We start from the raw sequence: 27,824 nt of genomic DNA, 5'->3' as shown, positions 1-27,824 counted from the left end.
CCTAATTCACCATGGCCCCTCAAAACCTTGATATGTTCAAAATTATTCAAACAAAATCTATAAAAGTAGGTAGAAGTAGAGGTAGATATTTGCCTAAATTTGTTCGTTCTCATTAATTTTTAATCTCATACCTCTCGACCATTACTTCAATCTCATACCTCTCGATTCTAAGTGACATTTATCTCTTATTTTGTAGTCTCCCCACATACACCACACTAGATTAAATAGTAATCACATAATTTTGCAAGTACTTCATTGGAAAAGGACAAAAACAAGAACATTTTCTTTAATTCAAATGATCCAAATGATCTCTGTATATCTCTCTAATGAACATCATGTATATCTGTATACAACGAGGTGTGTTGTAACAATTATTCTGTATCAACCTAATTTTGAGTCTTCCTACTTGTATATTATACCACAAAATTGCTGTAGATATCATGTGTATTGCTGTAGATATCATGTGTATTACAGGAAAGTGAAAGTATCACCACACTAAAGCTTATCGAATGCGATTGATATGAGCAAAGGGCTCTGCATTGTAGGATTTTGCAGCAGGTTTAGCCACTTCTGGAGCCCCAAAAACATTCCAGAATCTCAATGTTTCATCAGCTGCTGCTGAAGCCACAGTGCACCCATCTGGACTCTGTAAATCATCACATCACAAAGAACAATCAGAAAAAACCCATCAACAAACAAAACACAAACCAAGCCATCATCATCATATTCATCAGAAAATACATGTACATGTACCGTACCTGAGCCATAAAGAGAACTCTTGATGTATGGCCGGTGAGCTCTCCCATCTTCACCATTGAAGGGTACTTCCAAAGAGTGAGCTGATTCTGGGAGAACCCATGAGAGCTAAGCAGCTCTCTCTCATTTTTATTCCACAGCAGAGCACAGACTTGAGAACCAGTATCAACAGAATTCAAACATGCGCCAGTGTGCGTGTTCCAAAACTTTATAGTGCGGTCACTAGCACCTCCACCGGTTGCGAGCAAGTTGCTTTGGAATGGACACCATGCAAGAGCCTTGACTGCAGATGTATGATCCTCAAGCCTGTGAAGCCACTGGGTCGCTGAGTTTGAAGAGGCCATTGATCGGTCCCAAATGTGGAGGACATTGTCATTTCCTCCACTTGCTAATTGTTGCCCTGATGATGACCATTTGAGTCCACAAACCTCTTGATCATGACCTCTGTAAGTTCCGACTATATGATCTCTTATTCTCACATCATTGTTTATGATCTTTCCATCCATTCCTCCTGTGGTGAGAATATGGTTGTTCCATGCCAGTGAACCCACTCGCATCCTATGCCCACCTCTTAGAGTTCTTAGCTGCATTAATTCATCACCCAGAAGAAATTCTAGTCTTGTAAGGGCAAAAAAATAACAAAGACATATTAAGATAAATAATTCCGATAAGCTTTTAGATTAATTTATGGCCCTCAAGGAGCCGCATGAGGTGAAAATCTCATGTATGGTTCTGTAATAGCGATGAGAACAGTGATGTTATTATCGACTACGATTATCTAACCATTCGAGTACAGTTGATATGGTTGAGGCTCAAGTGAAATATGGTTTTTGAGGTGGAATTTGTGGCATCAACCTATAGAATTCGTTATTTTTCTAATTTCTTCCTTAGCAGAATGCGAGAGATTACCTGTCGGTTAGCAGTTGAATCCCAGAGCTGCACTTCAGAGTTATGAAACCCAATACCGATGTGTCGTCCATCAGGTGCCCAGTTGACACTAGTGATAGGACCAACTTCATCATCAACAGTGACAAGTTCTGAAGTAGAGCCATCGTTTGCATTCCACAAATACACAGTGTTGCCAAGAGCAATAGCAAGCACATTGGCGCTGCCCCAATCCAACAAGTTCAAGTAGTAATCATCAACAAGATCAGGAGCATCCAATGTCCTTTCAGAGGTCTACAACAACAGAAAAATAAACCCATTCATTTTATTCTTCAAGCAAATTCACCCATTCATTGAGGCATATTATCAAACACTTGATCTGCAACTCACCTGGGGTATATGGCGGCGGGCCTTGACAGGTTTATCGTTAGAACCCGAGGAGAAGAACTCCTTGGGGATCAACTCAACCGGCGCAGGAGGTTTGTTTCTGAACGCAAGGATCCGAGTTCGATTCATGTTCAACGTCTCAGCCAAACGCTTCTGATAAGCCTCCCTCGAGGGCGAACAAATTGAAGGATTTTCCTTACCTTTCCTCCCATCAGTCACCATGTAATGCGCGTAATCGAAATCCATCGCCGATCGATTCGGAATAAATCTATCCAACTGTAATTGAAAAGAGACAGAAATCAAAACCTAATTCATCGACTCAGAACAATTTCACATAAACAAATCCTTCATCTTCCTCTAATTGATTTCAATCACTACAATTACGAACAAACACTTACATTTTCTCGGGAATGCTTTTTCTGAAGATGCTGTTCTTGCAGGGGACAGCGAGATCGACCAGCATTAGAAGAACTCAAAGATCCTGCATCCATAGCGTAAATTTCCAAAAAAGAAAAACACAAGAACACAATATCCAACAGAAAAAACAGAGAAAGATAAACAATTTGAAACCCTGCAAAGAAATTCGTAAGATCCACAAAAACAGAATATCGAAAGCAGAAATCAAGAAGCAAATATCAGAAAAAAAGAAACAATTAAGTTTCGATTGATTGTTGAGAGCGTTTGAAGAGCGCAGTGAGAGTGAGCGATGAATAGAGAGCGTTTGAAGATTGAATTGTAATTCAAAGCCATTCGTGAGATCATATATACTTGCGCTTGGGAATAAAATAAGGAAATAAAATAGCTTAGTTCGTAATATGGAAACTGTGTAACGGCTATATTTGAAAAAGACGTTGAAATTCACTCTGACGACTATACCCTTCTGTGTATTAAAATAAAAGTATAATTTGTAATACCAGGTGGCTTTTTTATTATTATTATTATTATTATTATTATTATTATTATTATTTTAGTGAGCCTGGTTTTACGGAAGAGCTGTTGTAGTCTAATGGCGTATTATAAATTATTTAATATAATAATTGTCTTTTTTTTCTTCAATATTTTAATTATTAATCTAATAAAAAATGTACTAAAAATATAATAATATTGTTCTTATAAATTGTGAATTGTACGAAAATGCCCTTCAATTTTGACACCTGTTTTAAAAATAGAAAATACTCCCATTTTTTTAAAAATTTTGACATTAAGTGACAGCGGTGTTATTTATTTAGATACAATGTCGATCGAAAAATTAACGTCCTAATGATATGAAATGATGTAACGAGGATTATAATATTTATTATATTAAATATGAAAAAATAACATTTAAATATGTTGATTTTTTTTTGTTCAATAATCTAATATTTTTTTATTCCAACAATAGTTTTGAAATATTTATCCACCGGAGATAAAAGTCTAAGATTGTTTTTTTTTAATTAGCCTAAAAATTAAATGAGGTATTTATTGATTAATCTATTTTTATTTAATTAATCTATATTGGTTACTACTATGTAATATGATATAATTGTTGGATATCGCCCGATATAAATTTGAAATATTTTTATAATTTAATTGTCTTTTTTTTCTTCACCACAATAAATTGTCATGTTGCTATCACAATGCACGTTGTCTTGGCCTACTCAGATCGAACATTATGGGTGTACATTGTTAATGTTGGGTCAAGTTAGGACTATTTATTTATTTATTTATTTTATTTTATTGAGTTGGTTGGTTCCTTTGTTCGAGTAACTCAATTAGAGAGAACAACTCAACCAATCCTTATAGTACGAGGTTTTGTCGGGTCTAACAGATTAGCTATACAATGGATGGTGACACTATTACTGGCTAAGAGAACGCAAGAGAGCATGATAAACGGTTGACAACAGCTGAAAACAACAAATGAAGAATGGTTAGACGCACGACGATGGCTAGACAATGAAAAATAGGTGAGCGGTAGAGTGTGATGATATCGAGGGTGATACAGATGGCAAAACGAACAAAGAATGATTGGACGTATGATGACGACCCAATAGTGGCACAACAAGTATAAGAAAGAGATGAGAAACGACAATGAACAACAATAAATGAGCAAAAGACGTAAAGCTAGATGATGATGTGACGAAAATAAGAAAGGACGATATTGAGGCAAATATCGTGAGGCATTGCATTAGAAGCAAGAGAATTTTGAAAATACAAGAAAGAGAGAAATCTTAAAATTTAAAATTCACGAACAAAATTAAATTGGTTCATTTTTTAAAAATTCATAACTCGACCAAACCGTAGTCGATTTTTTCAAGTTGTTAGATTTTTCTAAATATCAATAATTTTCTAAGCTAACCGATCAAATTAGCTTATTTCTTTTTAGACATCAAATTATCTCCTTCATGACTCGGAGCTTATTTCTTTTTAGACAATTAATTTACCGCTTATTTTAAAAAGTTTTATTTTATCATTCAACTATAAAAATTTATGAAAGAAATTCAAAATTGTTAAAAAAAAGAGTACAGTTTTTTTTTAGCACAAATGTATCAAATTATACTTGGATTATAATTAGAGATAATTTATAAATATATTAATTTTAAATAATATATAAAAATTTTATGTCACTATCCATTTACTTTAGATGTTTAAAAAAAAAGTCATNAAAAAACACATAAAATTGAAAATTTTGAACGCATGATTCAAAATTAGCTAAAAAAATTAGTGAAATATAATATTCATATAATCTAAATTTCAAAATTATTCATAATCTTAAAAATTAGGACAAAATACACTTTTCATCCAACCAAATAAAAAGTTTTATTAATGATCAAATATAAAACAAGAATAAAAAAATAAAGTTTAATTACTAATTTCTGCATCAAAATTAAGAACAAAACTACACAGCTTCTTTCATCTCAGCTAGAAAAAATAGAACACAATTATTTTAGATAGAAATGTATTATATTTCTCTCTCTAAAGGAAGCAAAAATATGCTAGTTTTTGTTGTGTTGAGAATCAAAAACTACATAGCATTATTGTAACAACAAAAATCAGACAAACTAAATGTTTACCTCATTTTCCCTCTCTCAAAAGGGATTATGGAAGAACATAAAACCCCCCCACCAACCACAAAACTACGAGGCAAACCACAGTTTGAACCCATGCAGCACCACAAAATTCTAATAAAAAGACCTCTATAATCTCTTCTCCACTTCATTCATGGCTACCATTCTGTTTTCTTCCAGTGGCTGTAAAGCAGTTCTCAGCTTCCCCCCACCAACAACAACCTGTTTATAATCACATCACATATAGTGTATTAGTATTATATATTAGGAGAGAATTCAAACCCAGATCTCATAAATGAAGAACAGTGCTTACCTTTGTGTTGTTGTTGTTGTCGTCGTTGTTGTCCATTTTCTTCTTGCTAAGTTGGAGTTGTTGCTTGAACATCTTTCGCAGCTGTCTTAAGCTTACATCATTTTTCTCCACGTTTTGCCTCTGAATCATCAAGATTTCTTTGTCCTGTTCTTTATGATCTTCATCTTCTTCTTCAGTATCTGAGTTGTCGATTAGCAGCTGAATGGATTGGTCTTTAACTGGTGATTTGGTTTCTACTGTCGGCCTCGGAAATTGGTTTGCCAATGCCATTTGGTCAGCTTCGAAAGAGGGTGGTAATGATTGAACTCCATTGATCTTGATGTTTGAGGAACTGGGAATTGTTTCTTCCTCACATCGGATGTCGTTTCGGATTTCGAGCTGTGAATCCACGGCGTCGTCGACGTTTATGATGTCTTCTGGATCCAATACTTCGGGTTCTTCCAACTCTGAATCGTCATCTTTCACTTCCACAACAGATTCTTCAACATTGCTCAAGACATCGACCAGATCTTCTTCAGAAACAGTCTCCGGGAAGTCCATGGAGTTCACTGCATCATCTTTTTCAGCTTGAACTGAAACCGTCTCCATTATTACTTCGGGTTCTTCCAACTCCAAATCGTCATCTTTCACTTCAATAACAGATTCTTTAAGATTGGTTAAGTCATCATCATCGACTTGGGTTTGTTCTTCCTCATGGGGCAGAGATAAATCAGTAGAATATTTTATGAGTTCATCGTCATCTTCAATTTCCTCTTCCACATTCTCATGGGGAAGAGACAATTCTGCTGAAATGTTAGTGAGTTCGGCTTCTTCTTCAGCATCTTCCTCACTTCCCCATTCTGATTCACAAATAGACTCATTTTGTTCCACTTCCTTACTGGATTGTTCTACAATACTCGAGTTGTAAACTTCTGTCTGGTCGACAACTTCAGTGGGGAGAGGGAAATTGTCAGAGTCTTTGATTTCCTCAGCAAAAACCTCACCAGCATCATCGTCTTTAGAAGCTTCATTTGCTTCCTCCTCAACTTCAGGGAGGCATTTCACATTCAGATTATTGTCGGGTGCTGTGATATAAACAACATACATAGATCGGTCAAGTATTGCTCAATGAACAGATGGAGAAAAGCTATTAACAGATTGAGAAAAATTATTGATGGTTGTTTATCTTACCTTCTGTTTCAGAACAGTCATTCTGTGCAGTACTGAGATTTTCTGCTTCACAATTCAACGAATCAAGATCAACTTCTGGTTCAGCCTCTGAAACTTTTACTACAGACTCCAGCTTATTCTTCACTTGGTTATCGATTTCCAACTCCAAATCATCATCCAATTTGATTTCATCGGTTTTCTTCGACTCCTCCAAATCATCATCATCCAATTTGCTTTCATCGGGTTGCTTGGACTCCTCCAAATCATCATCCAATTTGCTTTCATCGGTTTTATTTGACTCAGTTTCTTCTATGCTCGTATCCTCCTTCACAGACTCAACTTCTATGCTCGTATCCTCCTTCACGGACTCAACTTCTATGCTCGTATCCTCCTTCACAGATCCTGCACCAATTGCTATCAATCATCAAATTTCTCAATTATACAAATGTATATGCGTTGAAGAACAAGGTATTTATAAAATTCAAACCTATACTGTCAGGCATTTCATCGAACGACATATGGACACTAATTGGCTCCCTTTTCTCGTCACCTCCTAAACTCAAGCTCTCCATGCTCTTCTCCAACAATCTAGCAGACCTTCTTGTACTATACACTCGTCGCTCCGTAGCTCCATTATTCCGAGTCTCAGTTCTTCTACGTGTCGAAGCAGCCGCTACTCTCTTACGGCTTTCAACAATAGAAGGCGTTTTTTCAATATCATTCTTTTCTTGATCTAAATCGTTGTCCTCTTTCTCAACGACATCGACCGTCATCTGAAAATCTACCTTTTTGCAAGCTGAAGAAGCCGCCGCCGTTCTTCTCCGGCCACTCGCTAAAGACGGAGTAGTTAAAACCGCGTTTAGATCTCTGTTTTCCGATTCCTCTGTACATCTCGCTGCTGCTGCACGGCGTGTTCGAGTAGTAACTGACTCATCTTTGACGGTCTTTCTTCTGGTCGTGGTTCTCTGTGCAGTTCGAAGAATTTCCGAGTTAACAAACTCTTGTTTCATCGGTGATTCCGGTACTCCAGATCCTTCGCCGTTCAAAAACTCCTCGATTCCTTCAACCTAAAACCAAGGGAGAATAAAGAAATGTCCATATTAATTTGCGAAATCCCAAGAAAAATTCCTAGTTCTTTCAAGAAATCAGATCGCAGTAGAATTAAACACTTCAGATTGTCAGATCCTTCGATAACCATATCCAAATCAAACGATTAAACTACGGAGCCAATAATAAACTCAGGAAGAAGATTCAGATTCGCTAGAGAACAACTGCTTCATAACCGCAGATCCTTCAATAAACAATCTAAATCGAAGGATTAACTACAGAAACAGTTAATAAGAAAAAAGATAACCAACCAATGGAAGAACGGAAAGGGCGTCGGCCATGGCAACATTAGTGGTATTGGCCGGAATCTTATTCCTCTTGCAGAGTGCTTGGAGCTCTCTCCTTGACAAGCTGCGGAAGTCCATAGCGATCGGAATCGAAAATATGAAACAGACAGAAGAAATTTCCACCAGCCACACGAAATGAGGCGATTCACTATCATTGAGAAGCGGAGGCCCTTTAAATACGACGATCGACGAATTAACTAGCCGTTTAGGAAACCCTATTTTGTAAAGAAATGCGACCGTTAAGAGCGTAAATTTTGAATTTTGAAAGGGAGAAACCGTGCCCATGGTCCATCGACTTCAATTTACTTCTATTTCGGGATTCTTGGTTTTTTTTTTTTTTTTCTTTTTTCCGACTCACAATATTTCAAAATTAAATTCATGATTAAAAAACTTGAAATTAATTAATTATATATATATATATATATATATATATATATATATTTGGATTTTAAATTATTAATTAAATAAACTTTAGAAGGCATATTGTAATCAATATTATTAAACAAAAGGAAATATCATAAAATTTTAAATTGTTTGTCAAATTTAAATATTATTTATTTCGTATTATTATTATTATTATTTTATTTTTTATTTTTTATTTTTTTAGAAAGCAGGATCATAACCGTGTATCAGTTTCATGCATAGATGGGTATCACTTTCATATACGCGGATCTTACATGCATCGCTTTCATGTATTTATAACCTCTGGACATGCATCACTATCATATCATATAGTCAATTTATTTTAAAAATTATTTAAATATATCATATTTTTATGAACATGCAGATATACATGAAGTCTCACATACAAAACATTAGTTTAATAACGTCACTTAATTTCCATAAATTTTTTACAATAAAATTAACTTTCTTTTGGCTTATAGATGCTTCAGTTTGATCTTATATCACAATCTTAAAGCAGTACCAACATTTAATCGTACGAACCTAAACAAAATGAAATTTTACGTGGTTAAAATCCAATGTATAGTAATTATTATAAATTTGAAATGAACAAATGTCTCGATCTCACGTAAAATTCTCTTAAAGTTCGTAATTTGTGTCAGACAGTAAACTAAAAATTGATTATAAATAATTTAAATGGAAATGATTCAATAATTAAAAGAGAAAAATAAATTAATCTCGACTAAGTTATTTTATTATATCATAGAAAAATGCGAAATATTAACTTAATAAAAAAAAATAAGTATTTGTTAATTTAAAATATTTAGATAATTTTTTATTTTTTTTTAATAATTTTATTTCGAAATTATCCATCCACATCAACATATTACTCATCATTGGAGGCTTTTGTGTAATTTAAGTCATTAGCAGCCGAAGCAGTTTCTTGTTCTTCATTCTTTTCTGTTTCTTTCCCTTTTCCAAATTTTCATCGATCTCGACTTTCCGGCAAATGGACTCGCATGATCCGAAGTCGAACGGTATTCCATTCGATTCTATTCTTCAATTTCATTTCTTCATTCAATTCTGATTTCGTTTTATCTGATTTCAAGCTATGGCGATCGTACTCATGGGCGTCTGCGGTTCTGGAAAATCGTAAGTTCTTCTCTTCGATTCTTCGTTCTTTTAGCGTATCGACTCGTAATGATTCATCGAACGGTTGATTCAAGAGCTTTAGATGATGAAATTTAGGGTAGCAGTTGAGAAAATGGTTAATCTGAGATGAATTTGTGTTACTGAAGTCGATATTTGAAGATCTCGAATCTGCATTTTTGTGTGATTTTTGTTGAATGGAATTTGTTTTCCTTCTTTCGATGATTCGAAGTGTTTGTGTGTGGTGGTGCAGTACAATTGGTGCGATGCTGGCCGAGGCCATGGGCTTGACTTTTCTTGATGCTGATGATTTTCATCCAAGTTCTAACAAGGGTATGCCACAACCTTATTCTCTGTTCTTGATCTTCAAAAGTCTCTTATAATTTCCCCATTTTTTATTTTATTTTATTTAGATATAAATTTGATTTTCGTATTTAATGGAAACTTAAAATTAATAAGTATAAAACTCCTATATTAAATGAAAATTAGAAGATTAAACTAACACAAAATTTAAATTTCAAATACTAAATTTGTAATTTTATCTTTTCTTCGATCTAATCTTGAATTCAAATCTTGTGTTCTAACATATATAACATTCACAACAAATCTTGTGTTCTAACATATATAACATTTACGAACGATGATAAACTTACATTTTACAAAAACTTAACATAACTCAATTGGTTAATGCATATATCTTCGACTCGAATGTTAGAAGTTTTTTCATCATTCACTATTGTAAACTTATCATTTACGAATCTTAACCAATGATTAAATTGAAAAATGTTAAATACATAAAGTACTATGATTGAAACTTTTTAAAGAATATGGACTAAATCGAATAAAGAAATACGCATACATCAAGAACTGAAAAAAAGTATCTAGCGTAAAAATTATTTTGTTTGGACGTGTATTTTACCTGGAGTACTACTTTTCAAAAATCATTTCAAACTTGCAGAAAAAATGTCAAAAGGAATCCCTCTTTCAGAGGAAGATCGGATACCGTGGCTCGAGAAGATTCGAGACACGTTGAGAGAGAAGATGGGTAGTAAAAAGAGTGTAGTTCTTGGTTGTTCAGCTCTGCAAAAACAGTACAGAGACATTCTGAGATCAGCTGATCCAAATTATGAAGGAATTGGAATCAGGTGTGTGGTGAAGTTCGTTCTGTTGGATGCTCCAGCTGAGGTGATTGCTTTCAGGTTAGAGAAAAGAGCCAAAGAAGGTAACCATTTCATGCCTTCAACTCTTTTGAACTCCCAACTTGATTTGCTGCAGATTGATGTTTCTGAAGGCATTTTAAAAGTTGATGCTACTCTTAGCCCTCAGGCAATTGTGAGTCGTATTATCAAGTTGGTTCGTGGATTTTTGTTTTTAAATATTCACAATAAATCTTAGTTGATTTTCGAATCGTTCTAATTACATATATCATCACTTTGAGATGAGAAAAAACGTCTATAAAAAATTTTAGATTGACATTGTCGATGTGTAGAATGATTCAATGTTCCTCCAACTCGTGGAAGTAATAGATATTTGACTTCGTCTTACGGTCGGAAAGGGATTGATTTCTTATTGCAATTGACTTCTTAGCAATGCCATAACCTTTTTGAAGTAACATCAATGGGCAATAACCTTTTTTATATCCATCCATGAACAATAACCTTATGAGACAATTTATAACACATCGACAACCAACTTTAGTCTAACGACATTTATAGGTGCGTTGACACTACAATCATCCTTTTCATAGTAACATCAATGGGCAATAACCATTTTTTTATATCCATCCATGGACAATAACCTTACGAGACAATTTATAACACATCGACAACCGACTTTAAACGAACGACATTTATAGGTGCATCGACAATACTATTATCATATGAACAGTGCATTATACACTTCGAATAGAATTAAAAAAAAAGGGTCTAAACAAATCTGTCGTATCGAGTAATTCAAAATGATAGGTTGATGTAATTAACAAAATATTTGTGTCAAAAGAGGGAATTATGTGCAAAAAGCTTCTATAGAAGATATATTAATTAGCACCAAACCTGCATTTTTTGATATAATATATATATATATATATATATAGATTACATTCTAGTTAAACGTTCAAAGGTCAAGGCCAAGGAGTAGGCACCTGATAATTTCAAGTTTGATAAGGGAAACAATTCTGATTACAATTTGAAATCTGCGAAGTGTAGGAGTCAGCTTTCAACCAGCCAACCTGAACTTACAAAATACAAACAACTCTAAAAAGGTTTAATGGATTTTTGAAAGGCTGGAAATGGCAAAAAGAAAGATTGAGGGATAATTGAATGAAACCTTTTATATCTCTTTAAAATGATGTCCCTACTGAAGAATATCCAGCAGCTCTCATCTCCTTGAGAGTTCCAGCTAACCAGTCTAAGCCTTCGTAAAGTCCATCTCCTCTGATTGCACACGTTCCTTGTATGTGCCATCTTCTCTGTTTGAGATCAAATAGACCTAGTCCCTGACATACTTCCATCGGCGTCATGGCTCCTTTCTGGATCAACGAAATCGTTCAAAATTTCATAAGAACGATCCAAGAAAATATCGATCATGCAAAGGTTGAAGCCAAGGGCTAGACAACAACCGTTCTAATATAGAAAAATCATTATTGTATGAGTAACCGAACTTGATTGAAAGAAGAAAAGTACGGATAAGATAAATAAAATCGTGTTGCGAGAAGAGCGGAAAACAAACCAACAACAATCTCCAATGGTGAAGAGTTAGAAACGAAGGGAACTTTTTGGTTATAAACACCCAAGAGGTAGGGATTTAAATGGGTCGAGGCCAAACTTCCACTTAAACACACTACGCTCGTAAACGTTTTCCTGTTCTGATGCAAACTGTCCCACAAATAACCAACATGGCAACTCACCAAAGAACCTTTATCTTATCTTGAGGGTAAAAAAAATAAAGTACCTACTCCAACATCAAATGACAAGTCCAGTTATGAGCAAATTCACACTAAAATTCTCTGAAGCTTAATTTCAAATGAAAAACCACACACTGATATCTCCATGGTAAGTAATCCAGTTCCAAATCCTCAAGAGCACATATATAAAAAACACACCATCGATTTCCTTTATATTCTTCTTTATATTATGTGTACGTTTATCATTATATCAGTAAGAATTTGTCCTTATTGGCAAATGATCTTTCTTCCACATAGAAATACAATCTTTTTTCTTCCCAAAATTCAACTAAAAGAAGTGTACACTCGGTCCTATATGATATTTTTTAAGTAATTCTTTTACCTGGTCAAAAGGATTGTCCCTTCTGACTCACAATAATGTTTGTTGGGTACGTAGCAAAGCAATTGATCCGGTGCTAATATTTCAAAATAAGGTAAAATGTTTGTTTGGTAATTCCTATAAATCACCGGATCTTCAACTTTACCTTCAAATTTCACTGCTTTATTTCCAATCAATTGGCTTTCTCCTTTGATGTCTACAGCTAACCAAGTTAGTTTCACAAGAACAACTGACGAGAAAATGCCACTCTTCGGTCTAGAACTGGACAGAAACTCAATCTTAATATCAAACCGAAGAAATTAACAGGTGTTATGAACCATATAAGGCTTGGACATGATACTGTTAGGGGGTATGTGTGACCTAATATAATGAGGCAAGAGACCATTTTGATTCATAAGCTATCTGATCTTTATAAAAGTTAACAGTTGATAATGGCCCAATATCAACTTCAACCTTATTTATTCACCCTACTTTTCATGTACTAGGCTGGTGTCTTATGGCTTCAAGAAATGGCTATAACTAAGCCTGGACTCCATACTTCCCCTACTCTAGCTTCTATATTCATGTTGCAACCCCTACCATTCACTACGTAATATGTTTTAAAAATGGGAAGGCACAAGGGATCAAACACAGAATGAAAGAAATCTCTAGACCAAATAATCAACCCTTCACCCTTCGTCACCATCAAGGTAAGGTAGCTTTCTATACCAATTCTTCACGCTCTTCAAGTAGGAAAACATTTTTGTCCCTTTCTTTTACCAAGTCTAAGGACCTGATTTTTTAGATAACTACTGAAAATCCATGTGGAAACAAAATCTTAAAGTGTTCTTTATTCAAAAACAAAACCAATTGTCCAAATGAATATCAAATACTCAGTATTCAATATTCTTATTTATTATGCACGTCAATTAAAGGACATTTTTTATCTAAAAAAAATTGTTGAAGGTCATTTTCACAACTTGTCTTGTTAGAAACTTTCCCTTTTCTTTTAATGTAACATGGTAAGTGTATTTCAAAGAGAGTAATACTAATGTTACCACTAGCAGACCTTCATCACATATGCATTAGGTACTTCGTTTTAGTGTGTGTATGTGTGTGTGACGAGGAGCAGGCTGAAGCGTTGATCTTTTGTCTTCCCAATCCCAAATATATAATTAAATTATGGACATAAAACATTAATTGTTTCCATAGAATGTACCAGAAGAAGATGAGATCTACATACCATATCCTGCTTATTTGCAAAGACCAATATGACACTATTCAGCATAAATGGATCGTTAATGATGGCCTGAAAGAAAAATCACATATCAGCCAGTAAAGAGTTGCTCACACTGCCATACTTAAATGCACAATGAAGCTTGAGCTATAACCTGAAATTCTGTTTTTGCCTTCCCAATTCTCTCTCGGTCCATGGAGTCTACCACATAAATCTGCATGAATAAAGCTTTAAGTACATGGACTTGTTTCTGTCAGATGAATATTAGGTGAGACTGTAAGATAATCTTACAATAATTTATAAGACACACAATGATGATAGGCTCTTTGAACAAGAAAGGAAGTCAAAGCATAAACAATAACTCCATAATGATATTTTATAGTCTACAATCAAACTGAATGTTGAAAAGAAACCTGAAGAATAAACAGCCAAATTACTATAACTCATTGACATTCAGTACTAATAGTAATCATTACCAGTCCATCTGTGTTATTAAAGTAGTGCCTCCACAATGGCCTCAGTTTCTCTTGTCCTCCAACATCCCAAACAGTGAACACAACATTTTTATACTGGACTTTCTCCACATTGAAACCTACATGAGGAAAATGAAAAATCAATTTACTACCACATTGATAGAAAAAATCCACCAGGTTATGATTGTAAGCACCAAACATCTATGAATGCCATAAAAAACATCAACAGTAATAATGACACAAATAATTGAAATAGTTATTAGCATGACACCAGAAAGACCAAAAAAAACCCATACAAGAAGCTAGATGAACCATGCTACCATTTGAGAGATACAAGGTCTTATGAGTATTCCTTTGGACATATTAAGTTTGGTTGATAATTCTACAGGAGGTACAATTATCTATTAGAGAGGATGCAATTATGGCTTCTTTTGTTCTCTCTTCAGCCCCTCACACTACCTTCCCCCCTCCCCTCTCTCCTTTCTCAATCGTTCCTACTCTCAACACAAAAAGAACTTCTGAGATGTACTTAATAAGGATACCACTTTCATTAACAAAAATGAATGACCAACAGAAACCATCGTAAAGAAACACAGACCCAGCCTCCGAAAACAGGAAGACTCCCACAAGCTTGATAAAACCCTATTGTGAGGTTTATGGAAGAAACGAAATACCAGACTTTTTTAAGATAAATGAAGTTCATGAAAGAAAGCCTAGATCTCTTATAAGTCTCTTTCCTTGTCATCTGGCATTGTCCTTGATTTAGGGAAGAAACGTAATAGCTAGCACAAAAGCTATGATTCTACAAAATAGAGATATAAAAACTCAATCAAAAAGTTTTGTGGTAAAATCCCTATTTGAGTTTTTTTCGTTTAATTGTGCAGAACCTACCAATTGTAGGAACCGTCGATAAAACTTCCCCAATGTGCAGCTTGTACAATATAGTTGTCTTGCCAGCTGCATCCAAGCCAAGCATGACAACCTAAACCGCTCAAGAAAAGGGAATAAAATAATAAGCAGATAAAAAATAATAGAGTATCTAAAAGGCAATATAGAAATGTAATCCACGAGTTCGCACTAGCCATATAAAGTGAATAGAGTAAAAGCGCAAAACTGTTTAGACAACTATTATTTCAGCTTTTTCTCAGGAGCATCCTATTACCAAGGCAATTATAGGTAAATGCAGTCAAATCTGATACGCTTAGAAAGAATTACCAAATTGATTACAATATTGCAGAGGATTGGGCTGAAGCATTCAAATTAGCTAAATATCATCGTAATCTTTTGAGCTTCTTAAGATAAAGATTTTCCAAACTATTCTTCTGTATAATCAATAGTAACAATGTGTGGATTTTGGTATCTCTCTTTGGATTGTTGTTAATATTGTAAGAATGTTGTGGGTTCAGAAGATATAGAGCAGGCGAAAAGCTATCAGATGTATTGTACAACAATATCAACGAAAAATTGTTTTGCTTTCAAAAAAAGTAGAAGAAAAATAACTAAAGATCAAATTTATAATTCTTAAAAAATCAAAGACCTGTCAGCCGTGATTTTCGAACATATGTTACCTTTCTATAAAATAAATAATAAAAACTACTATGCAACAACTTTTTCCAAAATAAATAAACTGCTACACCTCTTACTTGGGTCGAATGGCAATGTTAAACTCTATGCCTAGAAATCAATCATGATTGTCGAGAGCAACAAATTAACATCTACAACTACTAAATTGGGTCACAAATGAACCATTTCCCCATAATATAAGGTTTGAGCAATCAATCACGAATCCATGAGACTAAGTTCTTGAACAAGTAAAATTGTAAAGAATTTCCGACTCAGAGACCAACATCGATGAGTTTTCAGAAGTCCCACTGTCCCAAAGTTCGATTACAACCTCCATCTCAAATTAGACATCAAACATAACCAATAGATGATTGCACTCGCTATAACAACAAGAGAAACCCCATAACCAGAAGAAAATTTAAATTACTCAGAACTAGTATTAGCCAGATGAAACCAAATCATTTCACCAAAACTTCACGCAGTTCCCAATCCCACTAGCATTCAGCTCTATGGCAATAGTACCGCTAAATATAAAGTAAACCAATCGAAAGGATTATGTAAACATCGGCCAACAATCCTAAGCCATCCGTGAGACAAATTGAACACCAGAATATAACAGAAGAAATCAACAACTTGCAGTAATAAACAGGATCAAATTAACCACGTAAAGATGCCAAATCCAATTCTAACAAATACTTCAGAAAAACAAAAAATTAGAGAACAGTATAATACCCGCATCTCACTGTTGCCGAAAAATGTGTCGAAGAGTTTCCGAAACGCTTGACCCATCTTCGCCCGATTTCTGGCTTCAACTCCCGATCTCTGTGGCTAAGTCTGAAAAATGCTTTGCAGTTTTCTTGGTTTCCTTTCAGAGAGGGAAAAAAAATGGTGAAAATCGAAGGAGAATCAAGAGAATGTTCTGTGAAGAAACCTTCAAAGAAGAGTAGCGTCAGAATTTTATTTTTTTTTATTTTTTTTTTTTTGAACAAAATATGATTAATATTTTAATTTTAAATATTTTTAACTAAATTTCATGCAATCAAATCAAGTGCTAATTAATGAAATATATATATATTATTTTTTGTATTAATTTAAAGTAACATATTCAAATATTAATATTAAAATTATAATTTTCCACTGGCAAAAAATGACGTAATATATTTTTATAGATTATTTAATTGAACCATGTTGTAGTTTTTTTATAAAATGTCACGTCTATATAAAATATAATATTAATGATATTATCTTATAAAGGCTTATTATAATTATATAATAATACTCCATACTCATCCTAATAAAATTAAATTTTCTTTTAAAAAAGTTATTTTAGTTTTTTTTTTTTTTTTTAATTTTACTTTGAATATACCTAATTAATTGATTTTGGTTTAACAAATTATATAATTTATTGTTTATTTATTTAAATATATATTTAGTTCATTTTACAAATAAACACTTATTACATTAATTAAATTATTATTTACTAAAACTATTATTGTTTGCCTAATATTATCTTCAATAGGTTTAATTCGTTATTTGGGATTAGCTAAATTCATTTATAATTAAATACTTTTTAAATTTTATTATATATCATAATTTTTAAATTAATTTCATAATTAATTATAATTAAACAAATTTATTTAATATTATTCTATTGCAATAATTAAATAATCGTATATTTATTTGATGTGTGTTTATTACTAAAAAAAAATAATACCAATTAATCAACTTATTTACAAAATATTATTTATTGTATTTTATTCCATTAAAGTAAAAATTATTTCAAAATATATTTAATTTAAGTAAAAACATAATATTTAAATAAATATATAATGTAATGATCCCAACTAGCAAATATTGTCCCCTCGACTTTATCTTTCAGGCTTCCCCTCGTGCGACACGTCTAGAGGGGAAGGTTTCCACACCCTTACAAATGGTGATTTGTTCTCCTACTCAACCAACGAGACATCACAATCCACCCCTGTGAGCCCCAACGTCCTGACACTTTTTAATTCACCCCTTTTGGGGCCCAACGTGCACTTTTTCTTCCCGACCAATGTTTAGTAATGACCCAACCAATTTTAATTTTTTTTTCGGTTTTCTAATCGTACTATTATCACTTGGTCTCCAATTTACCTTTGCTCGTCTCTATTGTTATATCTCGCATCGTTCTCCTCAACGTTCAATATAACGACTGAATTTCATAACAATTTTATTTTTAAATTTTATAAAATTTCATACTATTATCCTTTTGGTCTCCCTTCGTTGAGACTTAGAGACAATGGTCAAAGGAAGTCCTAAAGTTGGCACGTGTGAAATCAAGAAGCTGACAGTCCAAAAAAATGTAATAAAATAATTAATTTAATATTTATTTATTTTTTTTATATTTTTAAAAAAATTATATTTTCTACGTAATTTCGTAGATTTTAATATTATTATTTAGTATCTCAAACATTAAATTCAAATCAATTTCGAAGACGGACGTGAATCATGTTATTAACCAAAATCTATACTTTCAATTTCCCAAATATAATATTAATTATCTATTAAACTTTTTCATCTTAATTTTCTCTTTTTTTTTTTTTCTGATTTAATTTTATTTAATTTTTTCCATTCCTTTTTTCTACTTTATTTATTTCTCCTCATTTCCTCTGCAAAACCCTAATTTTCTACATCTCGAAAAAATTTCTGTGATTGTTCTGTATTTTTTGGAATTTTTTTCTTGTATTTCTGAGATTTTTTTTACTGTTTTTATTTTATTTTTATTTTTTTTTACGATTATTGGGGTAAGTGATTTGTTGGATTTTTCCTAAACTGGAGCTTTGAGTAGTGGTCTGTAATGGCGGAGATTTAGGATACTGAGAAGAAACTGAGTTGAAGTTGTTGTACGGAAGCTCTGGTTCTTGATCTACAAGTAGTTCTACTGGAGGTTTTGGTTTTGGGGATTGGTGATAGGTTTTGGATTTCATTTCACTTCATTGGCCCTGTTTTTGTGTTCTTATTTCACCGTCTTCATCATTGAAACCTTCTTCGTCGGTTTGTTTGTAAAATATTGTATCTGAAGTTTGTAAACCGAAGAATGGAGGTTTAAGAAGCGGTTACGTAGTTTTGTTTTGTAACCAATTTCTTTTCTAGACTGTAAAAATGGAGGAAAAAGAGGGTGTTGATTTCGGATTTGCATTAAAAGTGAGCCAAGCTCCAGATAGCTTCGGGATGATGGATTCGAGACCTGAAAATACAAGCACGGACAGCGAGCCACCTCCTCCGCCTCCGCCGCCGGCGACGGCGACGGTGGAAGCAGCTCTGACGCTGGCAGGTACAGATGGAAAGAAGAAAAGAGGGAGGCCGAGAAAGTACGGACCCGATGGGACTGTAGTGCCAACATTGTCGCCAATGCCGATTTCATCATCGATTCCGCTGACGGGAGAGTTTCCGGGATGGAAACGGGGAAGGGGGAGGTCAGTAGAATCGCTCAAGAAGTCGCGGAAGTACGATTATGAGATTCCAGGTAAAATATCAATGGTCTATTATATATTTGGAATCATTTGATTTGAAATTCTGTTGGAATCGTTGGATCATTTGAAATTCTGTTATGCTGGTTTACTTTACTTGTGTTTACTGTTACATTTGAGTGCCGATCCGTTTGATAGCAACAACTAATATGGATTGAAATCAGCTTTAAAACTTCGATATATATTCTTCTCTCTCTCTCTCTCTCTTTATTAGTGTGAGAGAATCTCTGTACTTGCAGGAAAAGATAAGAGGGGTCGGTCTAGTTATCTGGCGTAGAAAGCGATGGTTTTGAACGTATATTTGTGGGTTTTGTACCGTAGAATTATGAGGGGTTGTTTATTGGGTTTTGATGTGATAGTGGACTGCATCGTTGGTTTCACTTCAGATCTGCCACAAATAGTACTTAATGGATCAAAAGTGACTTTGGAGCTTTCTGGAAAATGGAGGGAACTTTCCTCCTTAGGATAGGGATAGCCTTTGAGAAAATAGCCATTGTTTGGAGTTTGGACGTGAGTGACCTGCTGTTTATTATGAACAGAAAATTTGTGGTCTAACATGGCTTAAACTTTCCGAACTGGGCTGCTTAAAATGAACAGAAAATGGAAGGAAAATGCATGGTACGTTATTATGAGAGAGTTTTTTTTGGAAATTTCAAATGAAAACTGTAATTGGGAGATGAAATGATTTAGAGCATGTGGGTAACTGTTATCTGTTGGTGGTATTAGGTAATTGAAATTAGTGCTTTTTTTGTAACTGAAGAATATGGAAAATATTCTTATATTATCTTAAATATATAGCATGTTGATTAAGATATTCTGGAGTATTAGTTTAATTGGGAGTGGATGAAGCGAGGAAGGTGAGTATTAATTGATTGAAAATAAATAATCATGAAAACCCCATTTTATTCCCTTTTTCTGTTCCCTTAAATGGAAAACCAATGCCTTATATCATGAAAACAGAGTATGGTTCAACAGAGGATAAGCTATCCACAAAAGATGCTCAAAGTTACGAGCTAATGATTGTATTTTAAGTCGGAGTGAAATGAAAATGTTAGCAGATATGAAGTCCAGCTAAAAGTTTAAATTTTCAACCATTGTAATTTAAACTAGATGAAAGCATGCATTCAGGATTTAGGAAATCAGAGTTGGTTGCCCTTCTGTACTAAACTGTGGGGCGGGTTATTAGAGTTTCCAAGAAGGATTTTTTTTTTTGTCTCGGTCGTATGAATTCTGATATGAGATGAGGGTGATTGGATTAATTGCATTTTTCTCATTGACATTTTGAATTGATCAGGAAATATGTTTTGCGTTGTGTTCGAATTTAGGCTGATTTCCTTTGTGGTAAAGGAGATAATTATTTGTGTTTTTCATCATTCAAAAGCATAACCTATCTGAACATTGATTTATGCTTGATTGTAAATTATTCAATGGTGAGAGTTGTAATTAATGTCGTAAATAAATATTCTGAAGTTAGGTATTTACGACGTCTGGACCTAGTCATGCAGATGCAATTTCATTGTAAAAGGAGAAATTTTATCTCATTTCAGCATCATTCTTACATAATGCTTCGGTTACCCAGGTAACAAGGTTGCCTTCTTTGCTGGAGCAGATTTCACACCTCACGTGATCACTGTTAATATTGGTGAGGTAAGTCTTAGAATCCCTTGTCAAGGAGCACCTATGCTGCCATTAGTGAATTAGTATTGGATCAAATAATATGGTTTAGCAACATGATTGTTTGTATTTTATTCAATTTGGTGCGGGAGATAACAGCAGCTGTCACGATATAACTGATGTGTTATTTCACGAGTTACTGTACAATACGACATGGGCATGATCATGTGATCATTTTCACTTTAATGAATTTGTTCAATGTGAAATTTAAACCTGCTTGAATTTTGGGTAGTATTGAAAACCTTGAGGCTCAAATGACCACTTGTTTCTGGCTTGTCGAAACAGAAGGGTTTTCGCCGGTCCTGCTATTGATATACTAAACGAAACTTCTGGAAGTAAATTTTATTTGTTGAATTGTGCAAAAAATTACCAAGACCACCTGCAACTTTGCTTGTGCGAACCAGATTAAACATCGATAATCAGTTAAATAATTTGGAGGAATTAATTACAAAAGTTTTCAGTGATTTGCCATTGCAATGATCTCACAATTTCTGTTCATTCTTGATACATTGTTGCCACTTGTTCCTCATACAACTTTTTCTACTCCTTTAGGATGTTAACTTGAAAGTAATGTCATTTTCTCAACAAGGATCTCGGGCCATTTGTATACTCTCTGCTAATGGTATGGTTTCAAATGTCACACTTCGGCAGTCAACATCTTCTGGGGGTACCCTAACATATGAGGTAGAGCACCTTCCTTGATAATATAACATCTAAGATCCTTTGTATTGATGAGTCTATGGGTCCACTACGTGCATATTCTATAAAATGAGACCACGTTTGATCTTATAGCTTATTCCATGCTCTGTTTTCTTTCCGAGGCTCATTTTGTTTTTTGTTCTTCAAGTCATATATCTGACTGCACCGAGATCTGATGCGTATTTGGCTGTGTTTTCTTTCCGATGTTTCATTTTAATTGTTATGCGTGCATATGAACATTTTTAGGATATTGAACTTTATTTCTTTTACTAATAAATTCTTAAGAACAACCTATGAATTACGAAATAAGGACTGCTGTCTAGAACTTGATGCTCTCCGAAACAAAGCCCCACTCAACAAAACTCTTGCTCCTCTAACTCCTTTATTCTCCTCAGCAGGACCTATAGGTGCTTCCCTTGATTTTTCACTCTCTTTTTCCTTGAATACTCAAGCCTAGTGAATCCTGTAATCTAACTTTTGTAATCCCAGTGTGATAAGAATTTTCTTGCTTATTTGAACTTTTTTTTCTGACAAATGAGTGTCCAAAACTGCTTTCACTTGTACATTGTTTTAAAAAAAAGTTGCTGCTTTCAGTTTTTAGTTTAAGTTTTTTAAAAACAATATTTTTTAATTTTACATAATTTATTTGTTTAAAAAAATTAATTTGTTTTCTCAAAATTTCTTTATTTTGTATTTCACATTGTTAAAACATACTTTGCTTTCCTAGCTAGTTTTAAANGAACAAGGTAGGTTGCAGATTCTGACTCTGACACTTCAAATTGCTAAAAATTTGAATGCTCTGTTCGTAAGAGTGCGAATTGTTTCCTTCTTGTGTGTAACTAAGCTTGTTCTTTAGAAACAGACCCAAAAATAGAATAATTATAAAAGAGGCCCTAAATTTTATTGTTCTTTTTTCAAATTTTTTGAGGAAGACAACTATCTCATAATTTTAACATATTTGTAAAGAGGAAAAAAAAACGAAAAAACTCCTCATATTCTAGATATTTTCTTGAGAGCGTAGCAATTATCATTTATCTGTGTAGTGTTTTACATTAACTCTATCGAAATAAATGTTCTCTTGAAGCATAATTGATGGTTAGCCAAGTTGAAAATTTCAAATGATCTTGATGCAAAGTTTTCTTGCATCCATGATTGCTCAAAAGTCAAACTTGTGAACTCGTTTATCGCATGTTACTTGTTACAATTAGCCACTCTATGCAATTTTATCCCTGCATCTTATCTTCAACTGTCATGGTAGCATTAGTTGTAGAGGAACCTCATGAACTGTTATGATTATTAGGGTCGATTTGAGATACTTTCGTTATCTGGATCATATATGCCTTCCAAGATTGGTGGAACAAAGAGCCGATCCGGAGGGATGAGTGTCTCTTTGGCTTGCCCAGATGGCCGAGTAATGGGTGGAGGACTTTCCGGCATGCTGATAGCAGCTGGTCCAGTGCAGGTATTATTTTCTCCAAATGAGTCGAATTTATAAGGGCTTAAGTTCAGTACCCAGAGGCACAAATCCATGATTTGTTTTAATAGTAGTTTGTTCGTAAAAATATAAACATACATATATGTAGAGTTCGATTTTGAAGAAAATATAACTTACATAAATACAAAATAAATTGTGTGCCTTCCATGGTCGCCAGGTGGTGGTGGGCAGTTTCCAACCACCAGGCCACCAACAGGAGAATAAACCAAAGAAGAGCAGGATGGAACCTACATCAAATGCAATTTCACCTCCTCCCGCCATTAAACCCATAGGAGATAAAGCAGATTCTTTAGACCCAAATCCAGCTTTTACAACTTCACCAGTCAACGAAAAACCACCTTCTCCAGAAGAATCAAGAGTTGTCCTCAACCATTCAAACCATGAGGTATCTTGTTGATCGCCATCACCTGCATTTAGAATCTTTCATGTAGATTAGCTGGTGCATTGACATTTTCTCAACCTTGATCATCAGCGGTATGAGCTCATTGATTCTGTGAAGGTATGAGCTCATTGATTCTGTAGAGGGCTAACTAAGAGTGTTTAAACAACTGACGTATCTGTCGTCATCAGGTAACATCTCTAGATAGGAGTTTAAGCCTAATAGATAGATAGGAGTTTGATCATTAGGCTTATTTGTTGTTTGTTCTCAGCATGTAGGATCTCGTGTGTTGTATCCCACTTAACGTTATAGGAGTTTTAAGTGCAGAAATTTGTGTAAATTATTCATGTTCTAGAATTCTCTGTATCTGAAATAATAACATTTTAAGTTCAATTTCAAAGTCTGTTTCCCAGTGATCTATTCTTGTACATCTTCAATTATCTGAGGCCTCGGCCAATTTTATAACCTTCCCATTATTAAGCTGTAGCCCACCATGCATTCAACGTTTACTCTCTTCAGTAAAACTGATTTTGAACACTCTTAGCTAATACTTAAATCTGCAAACGTACTAGAATTGCTGCCCAGAAGTTCTTATTTTCATGTTACAGGATTTAAATGATTAGAAGTATTATAGCATGAAAGTAAAGAGAATATTCCAGTCTTAAGGATATTCACGTCCTTGAATCAAACACTAGAGAAATACATCTTCTCGAAACTGTTTTTGATTGAACCTCCTTGATTCTTATGCCTGTATCGTATGTTCTTCATATTCTTGTATTCATTCATATTGGGTACCGTACATGTCCCAGAATAGAGACAAGACTCTTCTTCCAGGTAAAAGTGACGGAGTTCTTGTTTGGCTAGGTGGGAGTACTGGAAAACAAATGGAATTCGATTCAATTGGTTCGAGTTGATCGATTGGTTTTCAGAAACTGACATGAATGTCCCAACTACTCGACCAATCTCGAGGTTCTTTGTCTTTCTTCTCTCCACCCACTGTTAACCTTTTCAATGAACTCTTCCACTCTTCTTTTGAAATCCTCCTCGTCCTCGTCCTCATCCTCGTCCTCGTCCTCATGACCATCACCACTCCCTTCAACACTGTCGCTGAAGTCTGGTTCATTTAGGGTCTCTGTCACTGCACACACATCAACTATGGCATTCTTCTGAAGCATCTCTGTTCTGCATTTGTGTTGCTGTGAATGACGATTGAAAGAGGCACATCATCATGATTTTGGTGATCAGAACTGGAGAAGACTGGTCTTGAGGTGAAGAGAATGATGAGAATGATCAAATTGAAGATGCAGAAGATGAACAGAGTGCTGGAAGCCGCCTCAGCAGCTAGTTCCAAAATGGAATCAGCCATGGCTCCACTGAAAATTTTGGTTAAAACTTAGAACTGAGGAGAGAATTGGAGCAAGAGAGAAAGATGGAAGGGAAATGAAGCTTGTTTGTTGGTATTTAAAGGGTTTGGTAATGTGGGAAGTGTAACGAGGAAGCTTTTTGTTATGGAAGCAGACCAATTATGTGTTGTGAAAGCAAGTTGAATGGCTTTTTTTAAAGTCAAGTCAAACATTATCACGTGCTGGCTGTTTTGTTTAATGAATTTCAAATTTAGATATGAAATGTAATATAGAGTTTCTCTACACGTCTACCGATCTTCATTTTGAAATTTACAATAATCTTTTAGTATTTCGATAATATGATAATATCTAATCCACCCGTTCGTTAAGGTCTATTAGGGTCTACGTAGATTCAATTATAAGTTCAAGTTTACGTTTAAGTTTGTGTTCATAAATTTTTGAACATTAAAGAGTATCTAATAAGTGATGTTGCAGTTCTTACACTAAAAATCGTAAGAATTTTTTCATTTTGTACATAACTTATCTTTGGTTCATTCTACATTATAGAAAGTTTAAAACTCTATCGAACATTTTTATGTGTCCAATTGTGCACGCCTCACCTTAATCTCAAAGTCACTTAGTCACTTAAATCATCTACGTTGCTATAACAAGCATGAACTACAAAGTATTAAAGATTATACAATACAAGCTTATATAAGTTTAAACCTTAATTGCACAAAAACAATAACTACCAAACTTAGTATTTTTAAAAAAGAAACACAAATTAACAGCCTCAAAGTTTACATGATCTTGGTTTACAGAATGAAAGTTTCAAAAAAAGCAAAACTATAGTTTGATCACAACAATACCCACCATCTCTAAACTTGAAAGGACTGACTGACTGACTGCATTAATCTATGACTTCTTCCTTCTTTTATTGCTTGACAAACTTCCATTGTTGAATCCCCTAATATCATTTGTTGTCTCAGCTGTGTTTTGTTTCTTCATACTTTTCCTCCCGCCGAATCCGAACTTCGAATCTCTGAAATCTCTTTTCTTCGGATTTTTTCCTTTTCCACCTCCACCATGTCTTGCCTTCCCTCCGGAGCGATCGCCAGGAGACACCCCGGGCCTCTTCTTACCACCAGACCTATCAAACGCCTTCCCGTCTTCAAACGATAAGTCCATCTCACCGCCTTTATCAGAAAAACCACTCTTTTGCCTCTGCTTCCTCCATTTCTTAACAGACTCAATCTCCTCTTTCTTTTGTTTAGCCCTCTCCTTTAGCTTCTGAGCTTGAATCTCTTTAGCTAATTTCTTCGCTTCTCTCGCCTTCCTTCTTTCCTCGGCCTCCTCCATCTTTTTCTGTTCCATTAGCAACCGGCCTTTCACTTTTACCATGTGGGTATCCGTCTTCACCATCTCTGCATAATAGTCTGGTGGCCTGAGAAAAGGGAGTCCTAAAGATTGGAACTTCTCAAGGGCCATTCTTGTTCCCTGCAAAGCCTGTGTATAGAATGCAAGCTCTCTAGCTAGATCATCATTTACATCTACCTCTTTTTCTTGATCAATATCAAGAGATAGTTTGTGTATCCATCCCACATTTTCGGGCCAGCTAATGTCTCCAAGCTTATCAAGAAGACCGTCGGCATTGTATATTGCATTCTTCGACGGTTCAGACAATTTCACATCCTCTTCCTCCTCAGATTCAGATTCAGATCCAAACTCAGAATCTTCACTATCAAGCTCATCATCTACCATTGTATCCTCATTTAAGAAGCTATCCTTTTTATCTGATACACCCATTAAAACCTATCGAAAACCATGATCGTCGTTAAGATTAGACCTCTAGACCTGCTAATTCTATCCCAAAAATAGGCGATATAACCAAATGTACGCATGGAAGGAAGACAGCAACAGTTTTAGATTTAATTCCATTAGTATCGTCCATTAAGTAGCAATACATCTTGAGGAAAAATGACTCTTTTCAAAAATCAGACTAACTATTCAATTATCAAGTCGCAAAACGACCTAAAGATTCAACGCAAACATTACTTACAGCATTGTTCATCATTTGAAAAGACTTAAAAACTATGCCATACAAAAATATACTTAATACCAGCTAACGAGGGACGGCGAACAATAATCCTCACGATATAATAACATACGAGGCAACAAGAAGAGCAAGAAAATAATTATAATCAAAATTAATGACTACACATTTTCACACAATCAAAGACGACGAACCAAAATCGAGACAACTGAGGCACTAAAACCAAACAGACAAAACCAAAACATGATTATAAGCTCAAAGGCAAATAAAAAAGAAGCGAAGAACAACAACGGATTACCGATTTGGATCAAAGAATGAAAATGTTTTTAGAATCAAATGCCAACCCTTCTTCCGTCGCTTCCAGCTGCTCGAAGTGCGGAGGAAAATCGACGCTTAAAGCCCTTTGATAAACCCTAAAAACCAGCGGGGCAAATTGCTATCCAAGGCCTCAATTTTTAGGGTTTTAACAATTTATTGTGGGCTCATAGAAAATATATTTTTTCGGAAAAAGGGAAATTTGATTGGTTAAAAATATTAAAGTAAAATAATTATAAAAAAATCATTTTTATATTGATTTTTTTCTAAAAGAATATAGATATGAACAATTATTTTAGTTAGTATTAAAAATTTACTAGTTCCACTTGTTCATTACTTGCCCGG

The 27,824-nt window shown here is 34.4% G+C and overlaps 6 protein-coding genes across 10 annotated transcripts; 2 read left to right on the top strand and 4 right to left on the bottom strand.

The window, feature by feature from the left end:
• Positions 1 to 255: 255 nt before the first annotated feature.
• Positions 256 to 2,807, bottom strand: LOC111794615 (cell division cycle 20.2, cofactor of APC complex-like). The gene is made up of 5 exons (XM_023676685.1): positions 2,427 to 2,807; positions 2,032 to 2,304; positions 1,666 to 1,935; positions 759 to 1,340; positions 256 to 646 (listed from the first exon to the last, which is right to left on the bottom strand). The coding sequence occupies exons 1-5, from the start codon at positions 2,517 to 2,519 to the stop codon at positions 503 to 505; spliced, it is 1,362 nt and encodes a 453-aa protein (XP_023532453.1). The 5' UTR covers positions 2,520 to 2,807; the 3' UTR covers positions 256 to 502.
• A 2,066-nt stretch (positions 2,808 to 4,873) lies between these two features.
• On the bottom strand, positions 4,874 to 8,068 carry LOC111794700 (uncharacterized protein PF11_0207-like). 2 transcript variants are annotated; one of them, XM_023676814.1, is made up of 6 exons: positions 7,893 to 8,068; positions 7,022 to 7,601; positions 6,810 to 6,936; positions 6,556 to 6,764; positions 5,386 to 6,449; positions 4,874 to 5,294 (listed from the first exon to the last, which is right to left on the bottom strand). In XM_023676814.1, exons 1-6 carry the CDS (start codon positions 8,004 to 8,006, stop codon positions 5,202 to 5,204), a joined length of 2,187 nt encoding a protein of 728 aa, XP_023532582.1. In that variant the 5' UTR covers positions 8,007 to 8,068; the 3' UTR covers positions 4,874 to 5,201. The 2 variants fall into 2 exon arrangements, with proteins under 2 accessions (XP_023532582.1, XP_023532581.1); XM_023676813.1 differs by having other exon boundaries at positions 6,556 to 6,936.
• A 1,195-nt stretch (positions 8,069 to 9,263) lies between these two features.
• Positions 9,264 to 11,028, top strand: LOC111794738 (gluconokinase). The gene is made up of 4 exons (XM_023676868.1): positions 9,264 to 9,367; positions 9,440 to 9,482; positions 9,733 to 9,812; positions 10,438 to 11,028. Exons 1-4 carry the CDS (start codon positions 9,340 to 9,342, stop codon positions 10,872 to 10,874), a joined length of 588 nt encoding a protein of 195 aa, XP_023532636.1. The 5' UTR covers positions 9,264 to 9,339; the 3' UTR covers positions 10,875 to 11,028.
• Positions 11,029 to 11,590: 562 nt separating this feature from the next.
• Positions 11,591 to 16,960, bottom strand: LOC111796238 (ADP-ribosylation factor-like). 2 transcript variants are annotated; one of them, XM_023678998.1, is made up of 7 exons: positions 16,745 to 16,960; positions 15,341 to 15,431; positions 14,453 to 14,568; positions 14,131 to 14,190; positions 13,983 to 14,048; positions 11,805 to 12,006; positions 11,591 to 11,706 (listed from the first exon to the last, which is right to left on the bottom strand). In XM_023678998.1, exons 1-6 carry the CDS (start codon positions 16,799 to 16,801, stop codon positions 11,818 to 11,820), a joined length of 579 nt encoding a protein of 192 aa, XP_023534766.1. In that variant the 5' UTR covers positions 16,802 to 16,960; the 3' UTR covers positions 11,591 to 11,706; positions 11,805 to 11,817. The 2 variants fall into 2 exon arrangements, with proteins under 2 accessions (XP_023534766.1, XP_023534765.1); XM_023678997.1 differs by having other exon boundaries at positions 11,591 to 12,006.
• A 1,673-nt stretch (positions 16,961 to 18,633) lies between these two features.
• On the top strand, positions 18,634 to 25,335 carry LOC111794728 (AT-hook motif nuclear-localized protein 3). Of its 2 annotated transcripts, none has more exons than XM_023676851.1 (6): positions 18,634 to 19,517; positions 21,101 to 21,168; positions 21,748 to 21,879; positions 23,195 to 23,356; positions 23,547 to 23,774; positions 24,633 to 25,335. In XM_023676851.1, the coding sequence occupies exons 1-6, from the start codon at positions 19,154 to 19,156 to the stop codon at positions 24,702 to 24,704; spliced, it is 1,026 nt and encodes a 341-aa protein (XP_023532619.1). In that variant the 5' UTR covers positions 18,634 to 19,153; the 3' UTR covers positions 24,705 to 25,335. The 2 variants fall into 2 exon arrangements, with proteins under 2 accessions (XP_023532619.1, XP_023532620.1); XM_023676852.1 differs by lacking the exon at positions 24,633 to 25,335 and adding an exon at positions 23,862 to 24,184 and having other exon boundaries at positions 18,635 to 19,517.
• A 471-nt stretch (positions 25,336 to 25,806) lies between these two features.
• Positions 25,807 to 27,614, bottom strand: LOC111796072 (probable rRNA-processing protein EBP2 homolog). Of its 2 annotated transcripts, none has more exons than XM_023678756.1 (2): positions 27,463 to 27,614; positions 25,807 to 26,923 (listed from the first exon to the last, which is right to left on the bottom strand). In XM_023678756.1, exon 2 carries the CDS (start codon positions 26,915 to 26,917, stop codon positions 26,027 to 26,029), a length of 891 nt encoding a protein of 296 aa, XP_023534524.1. In that variant the 5' UTR covers positions 26,918 to 26,923; positions 27,463 to 27,614; the 3' UTR covers positions 25,807 to 26,026. The 2 variants fall into 2 exon arrangements, with proteins under 2 accessions (XP_023534524.1, XP_023534525.1); XM_023678757.1 differs by having other exon boundaries at positions 27,509 to 27,614.
• Between the last annotated feature and the right edge of the window lie 210 nt (positions 27,615 to 27,824).

This window comes from Cucurbita pepo, chromosome LG05 (genome assembly GCF_002806865.2).
Source record: "Cucurbita pepo subsp. pepo cultivar mu-cu-16 chromosome LG05, ASM280686v2, whole genome shotgun sequence".
Lineage (NCBI taxonomy): Eukaryota > Viridiplantae > Streptophyta > Magnoliopsida > Cucurbitales > Cucurbitaceae > Cucurbita > Cucurbita pepo.
Note: the sequence above shows the minus strand (reverse complement) of the source record. Positions and strands in the feature narration are given on the sequence as shown.